The following is a 16,069-nucleotide window of genomic DNA, read 5'->3' as shown; positions in this document are numbered from 1 at the left end:
AAGACAATAACTTCTGTGTCTCAGTTTCTTCATCTATAAAATGGGCACAAAATGTCTACCTAATAGAGTTGTCTGAAGCTGAGACGCCAGGACACATCTCAAGTGCCCACTGCCCAGTACATAACCTCAATGCTCATTCATCTGTTCCCATCAACCCCTGCCCATCCCCAGTTACCTGGACAGGTGGCCCCTTGCTCTCCATCCTGGCAGGAGCAGACGTTGGGAGCGATGCAGATGCCACTCCCACAGCCGAAGGAGCAGAGGGCTGAGAGGAGAAGTGCAGGTGAGAGATGAGGGACTGGGGCCCCCCGTCTGTCCCTCGGGCCAGGGACTGAGGGCTGGCAACACACACTGCTGGAGGAGAAGACTTGGGGCACAGGGACAAGCACTTACGCAGGGTGCAGTGCCCACCACCCATAGAGGGCGCCCAGCCAGGGCAGCAGCCACTCCCGAACCCAGAGAGGCAGACGTGGGGGCCCAGCCGGCGTCTGCAAGAGAAGAGAGAGCACTTTCCTCATTCTATACTGGGGGAGACACTGGTCAACAGGAAAGTCTCCCAGCCAGTGTGTAAGTCAATCAACAAACAATTCTCGAGAACTGTCCGGAGGGGCAATGGGAAGTTTCCAAAGAAAAATGACCCAGACAGTCTTCTCCTGGAGGCAAGACAGAGACAAAAGTGTGAGACAATAGATACTGGCCTCCTACAGATAACTGCCACATGAACACACAGCAGAGTGGCCAGGAGAGGGCCCTCAGAGCTGAAGAAAGGCTGTGCAATAGATGAGGAGCCCCAGGGGTGGCTGCCTCAGGACCTTTGCACTTACAGTTCCTGCTATAAGAAAGGTTCTTATGGCCGGGTGTGGTGGCTCACGCCTGTAATCCCAGCACTTTGGGAAGCCGAAGCAGGCTGATCATTTTGAGCCCAGGAGTTTGAGACCGGCCTGGGCAACATGGTGAAACCTCGTTTCTACTAAAAACACAAAAACTAGCTGGGCATGGTGACACACACCTGTAGGGTCAGCTACTCGGGAGGCTGAGGTGGGAGAATGGCTTGAGCCTGTGAGGCAGAGGTTGCAGCAAGCCAAGTTGGCGCCACTGCCCTCCAGCCTAAGTGACAGAGCCAGACCGTCTCAAAACAAAAAAAAAAAAAGAGAGAAAGATTCTTCCTCAGACACACACTGGGCTTCCTCTCTCCCTTCACCCAGATCTCTGCCCATGGCACCTTCTCAGAGAGGCCTTCCTTGTACACCCACAACAAGGTGGTGTTTTATTCTCCACAACATTTACTTGCTTTATTCTCCACAACATTTACTTCCTGTGACATTAGTTTTTAATTTATTAATTCATTGCTCCCCTACAACTCCCTGATGACAAGGGTTTCTTATCTATTTACCCCAGCACCTATAGCAGTGCCTGGCATATAGTAGGTGCTCAATAAATGGCTGTTGAGGGAAAGGTTGAGAAGGGCAATGGCATAGGTGACATCTCTGGGGTGGGTGTGGGGTCATGAGTGAGCTGCCCAAAACTGGAGGCAGTGGGGGTCTGTTCAAGCAGGAATGAGGTCCAGAAAGGACAGGAAGCCAGATGCATCCAACTGGTGCTGGCTGCTGAGTAAGGCATGACCATACAGCCATAAACAAGCTACTGCCCCCACCTTCAAGGAAAGTAGGGCAGACCAGGAGCCAGGTGATAACAGCATAGAGTGACAAATGCCACAGTGGGACAGGCTGTGGAGCCCTGAGGAGGGTCGGGGGAGTTCCTGGAAGGGCAGCATATAGGCTGAGGTGAGAGAGAAAACTTTGGGAGGCCAAGGCAGGCGGATAACTTGAGGTCAGCAGTTTGAGACCAGCCTGGCCAACATGGCAAAACCCTGTCTCCGCTAAAAAAAAAAAATACAGGCCGGGCGTGGTGGCTCACACTTGTAATCCCAGCACTTTGGGAGGCCAAGGCGGGCGGATCACTTGAGGTCGGGAGTTTGAGACCAGCCTGACCAACATGGAGAAACCCCTTCTCTACTAAAAATGCAAAATTAGCCGGGCATGGTGGTGCACGCCTGTAATCCCAGCTACTTGGGAGGCTGAGGCAGGAGAATCGCTTGAACCTGGGAGGTGGAGGTTGCGGTGAGCTGAGATCACGCCACTGCACTCCAGCCTGGGCAACAAGAGCAAAACTCCATCTCAAAAAAAAAAAAAAAAAAAATACAAAAAATAGCCAGGTGTGGTGGCATGTGCCTGTTGTCCCAGCTACTCCAGAGGCTGAGGCATAAGAATCGCTTGAACCCAGAAGGCAGAGGCTGCAGTGAGCCGAGATCGAGCCACTGCACTCCAGCATGGGTGACAGAGTAAGATTCTGTCTCAAAAAAAAAAAAAAAAAAAAAAAAAAAAGTAGGGCAGCCAGCAAAAGAGGAAGAGAGAGAAGGGAGAGAGAGGGTGTTCCAGCAGGGGAAACAGCACAACTGCAGGCCTGGAGGGGGACAGAGAGGACAACTGCAACCAGCTCCAGTCATGAACTGGACAGAGGGTGATGAAATCCAGCCTGGTTTGAGCTTCCAATCCCACCTCAACAGAAAAGGGAAAAGAAACCCCTTCCCAACGGCGTTCCACCAATGTTCAGAGCGGAGGGAAGATGATTCTGGAGGCAGGCACTATGTAAAGCACCCACTCTGCGCTGGGCACTGCACCAGGCGCTGGGGACATGGGACAAGGCAAACGTATCGTGTTCTTGGGGAGAAGAATCTGTGCCAAAATGTGACAAGTATTCCGGAAAGGGAAGCTCAGGGCGCCATGGCAGCACACAAAAGTCTGAGGAAAGCTGTCCCTGGGGCCTTTTTCCCTCTCTGAGGTCATCACAGAAGAAAGGGGGGGCCCTCCTGCTGGCGGGAGCTGGCAGTGAAGTCTCATCCACCCCCTTGCTGGAGTGATTATGGCAGCAGCCTGAGAAGGAGGGGACCGGGCGAATGAGCGGAGCCTTGGGACAGAAACGAACGGGCAGTGCCACCAAGGCGGCAGATAAAAGGGTGCCCAGGGAGGCTGATGGAGTCGAACTCTCAGGTGGGCAGGGACCGAGCACCCGCCAGAGCGCCCTAAGGAGCCTCCTAGGGCTGGTGACAGAGGGACAGGTGGTGGGAGCCTGTGGAACGCCGGGGAGTCGGGGCCGGATCTGAGCAGGAACTGGCGGTGGCTGTGGAACACACGTGTGAGCTACAAGCCTGGCCGGGCCGCCCCCGCTGCGCGCCCCCCGGAGGACGTGGCCGCGGGCCAGGCCGCCCGCTGACACCGTGTTCCCTAGCTCTGAGCATCACGCACACACGCGAACGGCCCCACAGCGGCCCGGGGGAAAGCACGTGCGGAGGGCGGCATCCATCGCGAAAGACAGCGGAGGGGCATGCACCCCACCCCCACCCGCGCACATGCACGGACAGAAAACGAAAAGAGACCCAGAGACCCCGGCTGTTCCAAGGTCCACGAAGTTCGTAGGGCCAAGACCCAGGGAAAGCCCCGTGCGGCAGGGGAGGCCAGGCGCTGCCCAGGCAGAGCCACGGGCACGCTGGGGGGTGAGCCAGCCAGTCCGGAGACCAGATGGCACATCCTGGACTCCCCTCTCCAGAGGTCCGCGCTCCAGGGCACATTAAGAGTCACCCAACGCCTGGACCTCGGATCTCCCAGGTCCCAGTCTGGACAGCCCCAGCCAGGGGCGCACGATGAGCACCCGCCCAGAGGCACAAGTTGCTGACTCTTTGTCCCGTCCCCGAGCTGTGCCCGCGCTGATAGCACCCCAGAGGAAGCCCCGACACGCGGCTGCCTGCGGCTCCTGAGCGCCCCTCAGCGCCTCTCGACTGCACGCCGGTAGCGCTCTCCCGGGCAGGGGAGCCGGGAGGAGCTCGGGACGCTTACCTCTCGGCCGCGAAGTGCCCGGGCGGCTTCCTCCCGGTGTAGCCTCGGGCTGGGGCCCCCGGCAGCAGGAGCGCGACACAGGCGGCCCGAAGGATCAGTCCGGCCCACATGACCGGCGGCGGCGGGTCCCCTGGGCTGGGCTCGGCTCCTGCGCCGCGCGCGGGGGAGGGGGCTGCCGGCCCTCGCCCCTCCTCCTGGCGCCGTGGGGAGCGAACCAGCGATCCCCGAAATGGCACGCGGAGCTGAACAGGGGGGCTGGGGACGCCGAGAGGAGGGGCCGAGGGCCGCTAGGGGACGCGGCGGACGATTGTGGGGAGGGTCTCTGGCACCTCGAAGCGAAACACACAAAGGCAACGCCGCCCGCCTGCTGATGCCTCTCCGACAGGCGCGGAGCCCGGGGCGGGGGCAAAGATCAGGGACCCCTGGGGGCGGGGTTTCGCTCTCGGCCCACACCCCTTGCCCGGGTTTGGGAGTCAGCTTCCTGCGAAGCGCTGACTGAGGGCGTCAGACCGAGGCCCCGGGAGGAAACAGACTTCGGGAACAAGGCTAGCACCGGAGGCTGCGCGCCCCGGGCATGGCCCCTGTCGGTGGGACCCGAGACGCCTTGTTGTCACGAGGTGGGAACCGTGGAAATTCGAACCCACGACGCCAGGTCGCTGCGCCGCTGGGCAGTTCTAGGCCTGCCCCCAGCCTGCCAGAAGGTCTGCACCCTAACGCCGGAGTGCGTTGATCTGTGGGTCCAACCGCTCCCTGGCCGGGGGCCCTAGCCACTTTTGAAGCCCCGGGCTCCTCTGGGCACCCAGGGGGCAGATGGCCGGCCTCCCGACTGCTGGTGGCAAGGCGAGGAAGCAGCTGGCGCCATTGGCAGTGTAGAGGCAGAAGCAGATCTGGAAGGCTCCTCTTTGCCCCTTCTGCAGCTGCCCCAGGCCGTGGTCAGAGACTGGGGGGCTGCCTAGGGATTTAGGCAAGGAAGGGGTGCAGAAATCAAAATCATCCCGCTGGGAGAAAGCTGAAAGGATAACTGATTTTACCTTCTGCTCCATGCAGTAATCCTTCCCTTAGCCACCCACAATTAGTCAAGATTTTGCTTAAATACTTCCAGGGGTAAGAAACTCACTACCTGTTAAGAAGCGGCCCAATCCAGTTTTGAACCACATTTGTTTTAAAGTGTCTTCACTTCCCAGCTGAACAATCCCAGTTCCTTTGGCCTTCCTGCTACCTCTGCCTTTACTGAGGTGCTTCACATTGGTGGCCACAAATGGACATGGCGTAACAGCGGTGGCCTGGACTCGTGCCTCCTTCCTGCAGACACCATACTTTTACTAAATGCACCCTAATATTATTTTTTTGGCAACCCCATGATGTTAATTATGACACACTGTGTTTGCAGTAAAGAAAAACCACAGGTGGCTGGGCGCGGTGGCTCACACCTGTAATCCCAGCACTTTGGGAGGCTGCGCAGGGCATATCACCTGAGGTCAGGAGTTCCAGACCAGCCTAGCCAATATGGTGACACCCCATCTCTACTAAAAATACAAAAATTAGCTGGGCGTGGTGGCGGGTGCCTGTAATCCCAGCTACTCAGGTTGGGGCAGGAGAATCACTTGAACCCAGGAGGCGGAGGTTGCAGTGAGCCAAGATTGCACCATTGCACTCCAGCCTGGGCGACAGAGCAAGACTCCGTCTCAAAAAAAAAAAAAAAAAAGAAAAAAAGCAGGCATTTTTTGTTGTGCTTTTATGTTATTTAAACACAAGCTGCCAAGTAGTCTCCCTACCTGAAGATGTGTGGCTACATTTTTTTTTTTTTTTTTTTTTGAGACGGAGTCTTGCTTTGTCGCCCAGGCTGGAATGCAGTGGCACAATTTCGGCTCACTGCAACCTCCACCTCCTGGGTTCAAGCAATTCTCCTTCCTCCGCCTCCCGAGTAGCTGGGACTACAGGCGCACACCACCACACCCGGGTAATTTTTGTATTTTTAGTAGGGACGGGGTTTCACCATGTTGACCAGGCTGGTCTTGAACTCCTGACCTCAAATGATCCACCCACCTCAGCCTCCCAAAGTGCTGGGATTACAGGCGTGAGCCACCACACCCGGCTTGTGGCTACATTTTTGCAGACATTCACCTTGAGGCCATATCTCACCTTGTTTGTTTTGGCCCATTTTCTTGTCAACATATTCTCAACAAGTAGGAGCCAAAGTATTCTGTAACATAAGATGAATGCAACTTCCGTCATATCCATTCTGAGTCCCAAGGACCCTCGGAATCCTAAGGCATCTTTCTCTCTTGCCCCAAACATCTGAAGGTTACACTTTCCCCCTCCACTGCCCCTAAACCACCAATGTCAAATAGGTGCCCTTTTTTCCTGGCCCTAGGGGAGCTTCCCAAATTTTCAACAGGCATACACAGAACAAGTGTCCACATGGCTTCCATATTTCATGCCATCTTCTTTCTCACACTCCAGCACACCTCAGCTACCTCTGTTCTCAGCTACATTATGGAGCCCCACCCGCTCCACCTCACCCTGTAAAACTCACTCTCTGGCAGAGTTTGCTCCATATTGGCCAACGAGCAGCTGGAATAGCTGAGATGCAACTTTGTGCCTGAAGAAAACCCACATCTACCTTAAGGAATTTAGGATACTTAGTACATAGTAAATTCCTGTTAGTGAATCTCCAAACAATGCCCAAACTGCCCTTGGCATTTCTTTCATTTCCCCATAAAGTTTCTGTGACCTTATGGCATTCACCTTGCTCCTATCAACATTTGCCCCTTTAGTTTGGTTTTTGTTTTTCCTGTCTTTTTGTTGGACCCTGAGGTTTCTCAGTTTGGACACAGAGTCTCTAACTTACTATTGTTCAAGGCTAGTGCGGGCACATCCCTTGATTGCGGTTCCTGTGTTTCTTCCCACTTCTGTGGCTTGTGGTTTCTCAGTAACAAAAGGGACCTTCACCGAGGGTGCGGGATCCACCGAGGGTGGGGGATCCACCGAGGGTGGGGGATCCACCGAGGGTGGGGGATCCAAGTTGTTGTTGGCTGCAGAATGACAGCCTCTGGCTTGTGATCCCTCCAAATGGTCATGTGATGAGTCAGTGTTTCTATTATTCTCCCAAAGGTCCCTTCGTGCAGAGGCCTGGAGTGATGCTAGTTCATCAGCGCCTACATGGAATGGAGCTGTTCCAGCTGGCTACAGCCACGCTCCAACAACAACCTTTCACCCCTAGAGAGGTGATTAATGGTTTTTAAGAGGGGATGTGGGAGTATGGCAGCAGAACATCAGTTTCTAAAGTTGGAATTCAATCCCGAGTGAATATACCCAAGAGTGTATGATACAAAAAATCAGCAAAACATAGCAAGGACTCCACAAGCTTCCAAATTCAAGACAAGTCATTGACAACCTTCTTCTCAATAGCAGGTCTCAGCAGCTGCAGGTCAGACCACGCAAGTGCCCCAGAATGATCATCCCACCACATTCTGTCTTTCTGATTATGACACTTTATAGTCAGCGCTCCCATCTAGGATTAAATTTTTAAAATAATCACAATGTGGAGACTGTTGCTTGCCTGCCTCATTAAAGCTGGCCTCTGGCAGGGGGGCAGGCCCTTTCAAATTCAAACTATGACTTTTAGAATTCAAATCACAGTGTTGGGTTTCCAGCTCAAACTGTGGTTTTTGAGAGGCTGATTACTTTTGTTAAGACCCTTATCCCCCACCTCCAGAACTCTCAGAAGTGTAAGGGGAAAAAAAGGTAATAAAACACAAGGAATTCCTTCAGGGAAGGAAACTTCCTCCAGAAGACCCTCAAACCAGGGATGCTTCTTTGCTCTTTTCCTTTTAAGCTAGAATCTCTCAAAACCACAATTTGAACTTGTAACCACAATTTTCCTGACACTGTATCAAAGGCTGGTCTTAAAGGAGCCACCAATATGCCTAGTATCAACCCTACTCCACCGTGGGGACAGAGCAGCCTTTCTTCCCACCGGATCACTGAGAGAAACGTGGGCCCAGACACTGGCCCACTGAGCTGAAAAGAAGACAGGCTTTGTTTGCCAGACAGAAGAGTGAATCCCATATGTGCCCTACTCCTGCTGTATTCTCAAACCAAAAGCACCAAAGGTTCACTTGATTAGATCAGAGAAAACAAAATGAGGGTCCAAAGGGCATGTGGCAACAAGCAGCTGGGAGGTACATGAGGAGCTACTAGGTGGCCTGGGGGCTAGATGACTGGACACTGCACACAGAGCTGGCTATAAAACCAGGAAAGGCAGTCCAGGCAACCCCCGGGCCCAGCAGGTTACCGGCAGAGGCAAGTAAGAATCAAATGGTGTCAAGGACAACCAAAAAGACTAATGAATTTCTAAACCCATCATCCTTGGGATCCCATCAAACAATCACGTGATGAAGAAGAGGTATAGATGTCTTCACTTTCACTACTTGAAAAGAGCTGTTCTAACAGCAAGGGCAAGTGAATGCAACAACTGCCATAAAGGGGAAGATACTGCCTAAGTTCGCAGTAAATTAGGAATAGTTAACCTGGGGTCCTGGATAGCTGGGCAGGGTGAATAAAAGCAAAAACAAATGTACCTTTCTTCTTATATTCTACTTTATTTGGTAAAACTCAGAAACTAACAATTCACATCCTCCCACCTTCTTCTTTCCGAAGAAGGCAGTTTGCAGAGACAAAAGGGCTGTGGCGTGGGGATCATCCACCATCTCCAGGTTTTACACGCAGGCTGCCCATGGCTTGGCAGTCAGGCCTCTAGGCCTGATGCTCTCAGAGGCAATAGAAGAAAAGTAAAAGGAAGGTCTCACTTCACAGACAATGAAACCCTCCTAACCCTCTTCCCCACTACCCACAACTCCCTACACTGCCAATCTAAATAAAAAGATAGAGGACAATGCATGAGTGTGAGATACACACACACACACACACATATACACACACACACACGCACAGCTTCCTTTCAGCCAAAGATCTGCAAAATCCCTCCCTGGAAGGAGGACAACTGGCACCACCAATCAAGGCTTGGTGGTCTAAGGTGATGGCTGGAATCATGTGAGACTGGTAAAAATCCAGGGAGAAAATGTTTCACCTTCAGCTCATTCCCAGGTCTCTATGAAGCCCGCCCCACTTCCACATAGGGCAACTGTGGCTCTGGGGGCAGCTGGCTTAGGGAAAGGCCTCCCATGGCCAAGAAGACGATGGTGGAGAGGAGGGGGAGGGCAGCAGGGCAAAGCCTTTGGGGAAGGTCAGAAAAGGGGCCCCCTGCCCTTGGCTAATGGATCCGAGTTAGCTCCTCCACAACCTTGATGAGGTCGTCTGCAGTGGCCTCTCGCTTCATACCGCTGCCATCGTCATACTGCAATGAGAAGATGGGCGGGGCTGTGAGGACCAAGAGGGTGCTCTCCCACAGTTGGGGAAGGGAATGCCCCCAGTGAAGGAGGCACAAGACTCCACCATTGTCATGGCAGAGGAAGGACTCAACAGAAACCCACGCCTCCCCCTGGGTGGCACAGGTCAGCAACGACACCACCAGGTCTATTTCTCCCTCTTCAAGATTCTCCCTCTTCTGCTATCCCTGAGAGACACCATCTCCAGTGAGCAGTATCCCAAACTCCAGAATTGTGGCCATTTCTCCTCCCTACGGGATCCTGACCCTGCCTCCCACCTTTGGGTCTTGCCAAAGATCCCAGATGTGTCTTCATTGCTCAAAGACGGGGTTAACATGGGTAGAGTTACTAGCACAGCATCTGGTACCTACTGGGTACCCACGAGCCACAACTACAAACATCTGTTTTCCCTCAGACTCCAGCTTCCATCTGGTAAGGATTACACAAAGGGCCCCTCGCACCTTGGAACTGAGGAGGAGAGGTGCCCAGAGACAGTCTCTTGGCATGCCCCAACCTGCAGCGGACTTGTCTGGCCCAGGGTTAAACACCACACAGCTCACCTGTAGGTTTGCCACCACCTCCTGCATCTTGGGGCGGCTAATATCCAGGAAACTCTCAATCAAGTCACCGTCGATGAAACCTGTGGCTGGTTCTGTCTTCCGCTCGGTGTGAAAGGATCTCCAGGTAGACGGGTGAGTTAAGGAACATGTGCTTATCAGGAAACACCCTCCTCCATCATCCCCACCTTTGAATAAGACCACAATCTAAAGCAATCATCAGGATTAGAAAGGAAATGACACTTCCTTTCGCCTTGCTTTTATTCGGACATTTTTGGAATTAAAAAAATGTAAAAAATATGACCTAATCTAATTGGTTCTCAATTGGGGTGATCTTCAAAATAGTTTTTAAAAGTACAGATCAGAGTCTATTAATGTGAAGCCCGTATGTGTATGGAAGTTCTTTAAAAGTGCTCTAGGCAAAGCTGATGCACAAGAACCACCTGTCTAAGTCTAGCCTCAAAGCTCCATAGAGAGGTCAGTGTGGTGGTGGCTCACGCCTGTGTACCCAACACTTTGGGAGGTTGAGGCAGGGGGATCGTTTGAGTCCAAAAGTTCAAGACCAAACCTGGGCAACATCATGAACTCCTGTCTCTACAAAAAACAAATTTTTTTTTTAATTAGCCAGGTGAGCTGGCATGTGCTTACAGTCCCACCTATTCGGGAGGCTGAGATGGGAGAATCACTTGAGCCCAGGATGTCAAGGCTGCAGTGAGCCATGATCATGTCACTGCACTCTAGCCTGGACAACAGAGCAAGAACCCACCTCCAATTAAAAAAAAAAAAAAAAAAAGAACAAGAAGAAGAAAAGCGGCAGCTCCGTTGATGAGTAAACTGAGACTCAGTGAGACAGGGCTGCCAAAAGTCTTGTTAGCAAAAAACCAATAAATCAGCCCATCAGCCCTCCTTGGCTAGAGCAGGGCCAGAGTCACAGACAGGAACTCCTCCCACCTCCAGCGGGGGTGGGGAGGGCCCTTTATATCTCCTGTACTAAACAAACTTCCAATAGCACTTGGATTCTGGGGGTCCCAGGGTGGCAGATTCTTTCAGTGTTTTCCGCTTCTTCACTTTTCCCTTTCTTCTGGTAGTCTCTCTAGTCTCAGACACTGTTGCCCTCAACCAAATCCCTGAAGGGATGTGCTCCTGTGTTGTGATCTAAATTCACGTTTGGCCTGCTACACCGAGAGGGCCAGAGGTGGACACATTTCAGGAATATAAATGTACATTTCCAAGATGGACCAGCGGAAGCTAGGTGGTAAGTACTTTGGGAGTCAATATACTGTTCTCTCTATTGTGTATGTTTGAAATTTTCCACATGAAAAAGTCAAAAACAAAACAAAACAAAAAAACCTGTTCTGTACAGGAACCTAATCAAGACATGTAGTGGCTTCCGGGTAATGTGACTCCATGTGCCACATATGCTGGGACGTGCTTCCCAGCAAGGGGATGGCTCTGGGAAGGATATAAGGAGTGCTCGATCTTCCCCACACTTTTGATGACTTTATTGAGTCGATTCTGCATGTCCAGCAGGAGGTTGTACCAGCTCTCTGACAGTGAGGTCACCAGCCCTGAAGAAGTGAAGGAGGCAGTGAGCTGCAGAGAGCTCAACCCCAGATCATGTATCCTCTATGTAAAGGGCAGCCCAGGTGAGCAGCTCAGGGAGGGCTAATGTGCTGCAGCCTCCTCTAGTAAATGCCTAGGTCTTGTACAGTTGCTCTCCCCAGTCCCTCAGAATGCTGGTATCAGGAAAGAGGCCTGTGTGTGGGTGTGCCCCACAGGGGTGACCTTACCTATCATGCCGTTGACCGTGCCGAAGAGCACCGAGCCTTGTGTGGGGGTGGAAGTCTCACCCAGATTCTGCATTACCAGAGAGCCGTGGCAAAAGACATTGACAAATTCGCCCAGGTGGAAAAGACCAACCTCCTGGAGGTGCTGCCGCTCCTCGTCAGTGGTGGCAGCGCTGAAAGGTGGTGAGAAAGTCACTTTCTGAACCTCCTGTTTCCACCACAGGCCCTGAGACAGGACCACGTGCAGTGGTCACGGTGCTCAATTTCCCTGGGGAGCTGACATACTCCACAGTAGGGGAGCCAGTCTAAAGAGGTGGATTTCTGTCGCCTTTTATTCTCTCACGAGGAAAGTTCTATCTCTGTAAAGAGGAGCACCTGAACCTGACACAGAACCCAATGCTTGCATCCACCAGAGACTCAGGAACTCCCAGCCCTCCCCACCACTCCCAGAGCTGGCCACTACTCACCTATCCTTTTGACACACAAACAAGTTAAAGGCATTTTCAGCCCCCAGAAAATTGTCATCATCCAAGATTTCCACAGCACTCATCCAGTTGGGATTAAAGTCTCGAGCAATCTTAAAACAGACAAGGTGAAACAAGAAAGCATAATCAGCAGTTTGCACAGAATCCAGTTCTGGGGCTTGTCTTTCCTTTATTCAGGAGCAAGGCCCCACCCTGCAGAAGATATAGCACGGTGTTCAACAAGTGTCACTCTAGAGGGATTCTCCCCGACCTCTCTGCCAACGCAGCCCATTTGGTTGCCAACTGCCCAGAGATGGAGCCTAGTCAGAGTTCGAGTTGGGAGTCTCTAAAGATACTTAATCAGGGCTGGGCACAGTGGCTCATGCCTGTAATCCCAACACTTTGGGAGGCCGTGGCGGGCCGATTACGAGGTCAGGAGATCGAGACCATCCTGGCTAACAAGGTGAAACCCCGTCTCTACTAAATATACAAAAAATTAGCCAGGGGTGTTGGCAGGTGCCTGTAGTCCCAGCTACTCGTAGTCCCAGTTACTTGGGAGACTGAGGCAGGAGAATGGCGTGAACCTGGGAGGCAGAGCTTGCAGTAAGCAGAGATTGCACCACTGCACTCCAGCCTGGGCGACAGAGCCAGACTCCATCTCAAAAAAAAAAAAAAAAAAAAAAAAAACACAACAAAACAAAACAAAACAAACTTAATCAATGTAGAATGTCTGCTCCAGGGAAAACATTTCTGCCCCTAATACTGGGCTGGATTATCCTTCCCCACCAGAGACACTTGCAGGGGCCGTGGCTCAAGCAAGAAGTCTGCTCGCATCCCCCCACCAGCATCACCTCTTCAAAGTTTCCTTCCATGGGCTTGTAGGCGAGCAGCAGCACTGAGCGCATAAGGTCACCCACCAGGATGAAGTCGCCCTTGGTCTTCAGGTAGAGGGCCATGATGTTGTTGTAGTGGTTGCACTCAGTGCGCAGCTCCTTCTCTGTTGTCCACTCATAGAGCCGCACCTGGGAAGGGCATTGTCTCTCTCAGCCAAAGGGGCCAGAGCTCTCTCAGAACGACTCCCCCCCCAACTCTTCGACCCTCCATCTGCAGCACTACTTCTCAAAGTGCAATGTGGGACGGGAAACGGTTTTATGAGGCACTGGGGTGAACATTTATTATTTCACTATTATATATTTATGAAATATGAAAACACAATGAACATACCAAACCAGGAATACAAAACTTCCCAAGTTTTCCTTTACATAAAAAAATGAGTCCATGTAAAGGAAACAGTAATGTGGGTAACCGGGCTTGGTGGCGCACACCTGTAATCCCAGCTACTCAGGAGGTTGAGGCACAAGAATTGCATGAACCCAGGAGGCAGAGGTTGCAGTGAGCTGAGCTGAGATCATGCCACTGCATCCCAGCCTAGGCGACACAGCGAGACTCTGTCTCAAAAAAAGAAAGAAAGAAAGAAAGAAAAGTCCAACAGAAACATTGACAAATAACTAAAGGAACTTGAAGAACTTGATTCTACGGCCACCCTCTACCACCCTGCAAGAGGGAAAAAGAAACTGTGCGGCCAGGCGCGGTGGCTCACGCCTGTAATCCCAGCACTTTGGGAGGCCGAGATGGGCGGATCATGAGGTCAAGAGATTGAGACCATCCTGGCTAACATGGTGAAACCCCGTCTCTACTAAAAATACAAAAAAAAAATTAGCCGAGCATGGTGGCGGGCGCCTGTAGTCCCAGCTACTCGGGAGGCTGAGGCAGGAGAATGGTGCAAATCCGGGAGGCGGAGCTTGCAGTGAGCCGAGATGGGGCCACTGCACTCCAGCCTGGGGGACAGAGCGAGACTCCGCCTAAAAAAAAAAAAAAAAAAGAAACTGTGCTTTTTTCTGTCTCCACCGCAGTGCTTCTTCAATTACAACCACATCTCCAAAAGAATGAAGATGCTTTATCATCAGTAGACAAATGGAGAGATACTTGGCACGGCCCAGTGCTAAAGAAAACAGACTCAACCCATCTGAACTGACAAGCCTTTCCTGGCAGATCCTTCAGGATCCAGATAATCCCCATGGCCTCTGCACATCTAGAAACTCCTGAGCAGAACATATTAATCAAACCACAATTTCTCAAGATTTGTCCAAAGAACCCTAGCTACACAGGAATACATTCCAAGAATCATTTGTAATAATTACAATGGTTGGCGGGGCGCAGTGGCTCACACCTGTAATCCCAGCACTTTGGGAGGCCAAGGCAGCTGGATCACAAGGTCAGGAGATCAAGACCATCCTGGCCAACATGGTGAAACCCCATCTCTACTAAAAATACAAAAATCAGCTGGGCATTGTGACGCGTGCCTGTAATCCCAGCTACTCGGGAGGCTGAGGCAGGAGAATCGCTTGAACCAGGGAGTCGGAGGTTGCAGTGAGCCAAGACTGCGCCATTGTACTCCAGCCTGGCGACAGAGTGAGACTCCACCTCATAAATAAACACATACATAGATACTATGGTTACCACACCTCTATCACAGGGTAAAAGGTACCTCCAGAGTGCCCCATCTTCAGGTAAGCCCACCTTGCTGGGCTTCCACACCTCCAACAGAGAGAGTGAAGCGGGGGCCTCAGAGCTCCACATGTTCCTGCCAACACCTGCCACCACTCTCTCTCCACGCTCTCAACCTCCCCATCGCCTTGGAGAGAGTCAAGACCAAAGCCAGACACCACCAGAAGGCCAAGACTCCCATTCTCTTCCCAAAAGGCTGTAGACTTCCACTGTCCAATATGGTAGTCGCTAGCCACACATGGCTATGAAACACTTGAAATGTGCCTAGTCCATGTTGAGATGTGTTGTGACTGTAAAATACACACCAGATTTTGAATTATTAGTATGAAAAACTGTAAAATATCTTAATAAGCATTTTTATACTGATTACATGTGGAAATGCTAATATTTTAGATATTGAGTTAAATAAAATACCTTATTCATTTCACCTGCTTCTTTTTGCATTTGTTAATGTGGCTACTAGAAAATTCAGAATGACATACATCGCTCATGTAATATTTCTATTGGCCGGCAACAGAATAGATATGTCCTCACCTGACCTCAAATGCCACCCTCCACCCTCCTGATCCCTGTGCCCACTCAGTGCACCCTCTGGAACACAGTCATTAATCATGGACAGCCTCTTCTCTGGGCAAACCCTTCACTTCATTCTAACTGATATCCATGGCTCTTTCCTAAGGGCCTTGTGGCCCTCTTAACTTGTCTGTTTTCTCTTCCACTGTCCATCATAGCACTGGAACAGGAGGTAGCACAGTCTCCCATGCTCCTCGTCTGCTCTTTCAGACTTGTCACTCCCTCCCCTGAAATACCACAGTTTTAAGGCTCACACCACCAGACCACACAACCACCATCACCCACTAAAGCAGTCACCTGAATCCCCACCCCACCCATCACTCTCTCCCACACAACCTCCTATACGTCTTGATGACTATAATATTCACAGAGAAGGTCCTTCTAATACCCTCACCTCTTAGCTTTTCTGACCCCTTCTTTCCCACTTACTTTGTCCATTCTTATGACCACCTCTTAAAGCCTGGCATTACAAGTAACTGCACTCTTCCTGAATCTCGTGTCCACCACCATAATCACATAATAACTGTCTTGCAGACTCCAACGCCCTGACCCCTCTCCCCTTTCTCATGCTCACCTAACAAAACTCGACTTGGATTAAATTTTCATCTTCCACTACAGGTAAGGAAAACCAACCAACAGGATGACTGTTCTTTTAAATTCAAGACTACTAACTGAAAGGGGGTTCCTAAACCTCTCAGGAATCATGCATTTTCCTACTCCCCTCACTCTTCTGGTCCTAAAACAATGAATTCATCCCTTTTCCACTCTACTCAAATTGCCAATACCTCCTTCCCATCTTCTCTCTCAGCAGTTTCACAGAGAACAGAGACACAGCCA

The 16,069-nt window shown here is 51.5% G+C and overlaps 2 protein-coding genes across 11 annotated transcripts in view; both read right to left on the bottom strand.

Annotated features, from left to right (window-relative positions):
* Positions 1 to 4,449, bottom strand: part of VWCE (von Willebrand factor C and EGF domains) — a 37,039-nt gene extending 32,590 nt beyond the window's left edge. For 4 of the 10 annotated variants that reach the window (XM_024255040.3, XM_024255041.3, XM_063728413.1 and 1 more), the window contains exons 1-3: positions 3,894 to 4,445; positions 394 to 488; positions 176 to 265 (exon numbers count right to left, since the gene is read on the bottom strand). In XM_024255040.3, coding sequence (XP_024110808.2) covers positions 176 to 265; positions 394 to 488; positions 3,894 to 4,003 — 295 coding nt within the window. In that variant the 5' untranslated portion in view covers positions 4,004 to 4,445. Of the gene's footprint in view, positions 1 to 175; positions 266 to 393; positions 489 to 3,893 lie in introns of all 10 variants that reach the window. The other 6 variants (XM_024255042.3, XM_063728412.1, XM_063728415.1 and 3 more) reach the window with 5 other exon arrangements.
* A 4,028-nt stretch (positions 4,450 to 8,477) lies between these two features.
* The window catches only part of DDB1 (damage specific DNA binding protein 1), a 33,488-nt gene continuing 25,896 nt past the window's right edge, over positions 8,478 to 16,069 (bottom strand). The window contains 6 exon segments of the mRNA NM_001133141.1: positions 8,478 to 9,252; positions 9,844 to 9,967; positions 11,306 to 11,408; positions 11,631 to 11,800; positions 12,095 to 12,204; positions 12,943 to 13,113. Of these exon segments, the coding sequence (NP_001126613.1) occupies positions 9,169 to 9,252; positions 9,844 to 9,967; positions 11,306 to 11,408; positions 11,631 to 11,800; positions 12,095 to 12,204; positions 12,943 to 13,113 (762 nt within the window). The 3' untranslated portion in view covers positions 8,478 to 9,168.

The sequence above is a fragment of the Pongo abelii genome, chromosome 9 (genome assembly GCF_028885655.2).
Source record: "Pongo abelii isolate AG06213 chromosome 9, NHGRI_mPonAbe1-v2.0_pri, whole genome shotgun sequence".
NCBI classification, from domain to species: domain Eukaryota; kingdom Metazoa; phylum Chordata; class Mammalia; order Primates; family Hominidae; genus Pongo; species Pongo abelii.
The sequence above is the reverse complement of the archived record's forward strand: the minus strand, read 5'-3'. Positions and strand labels throughout refer to the sequence as shown.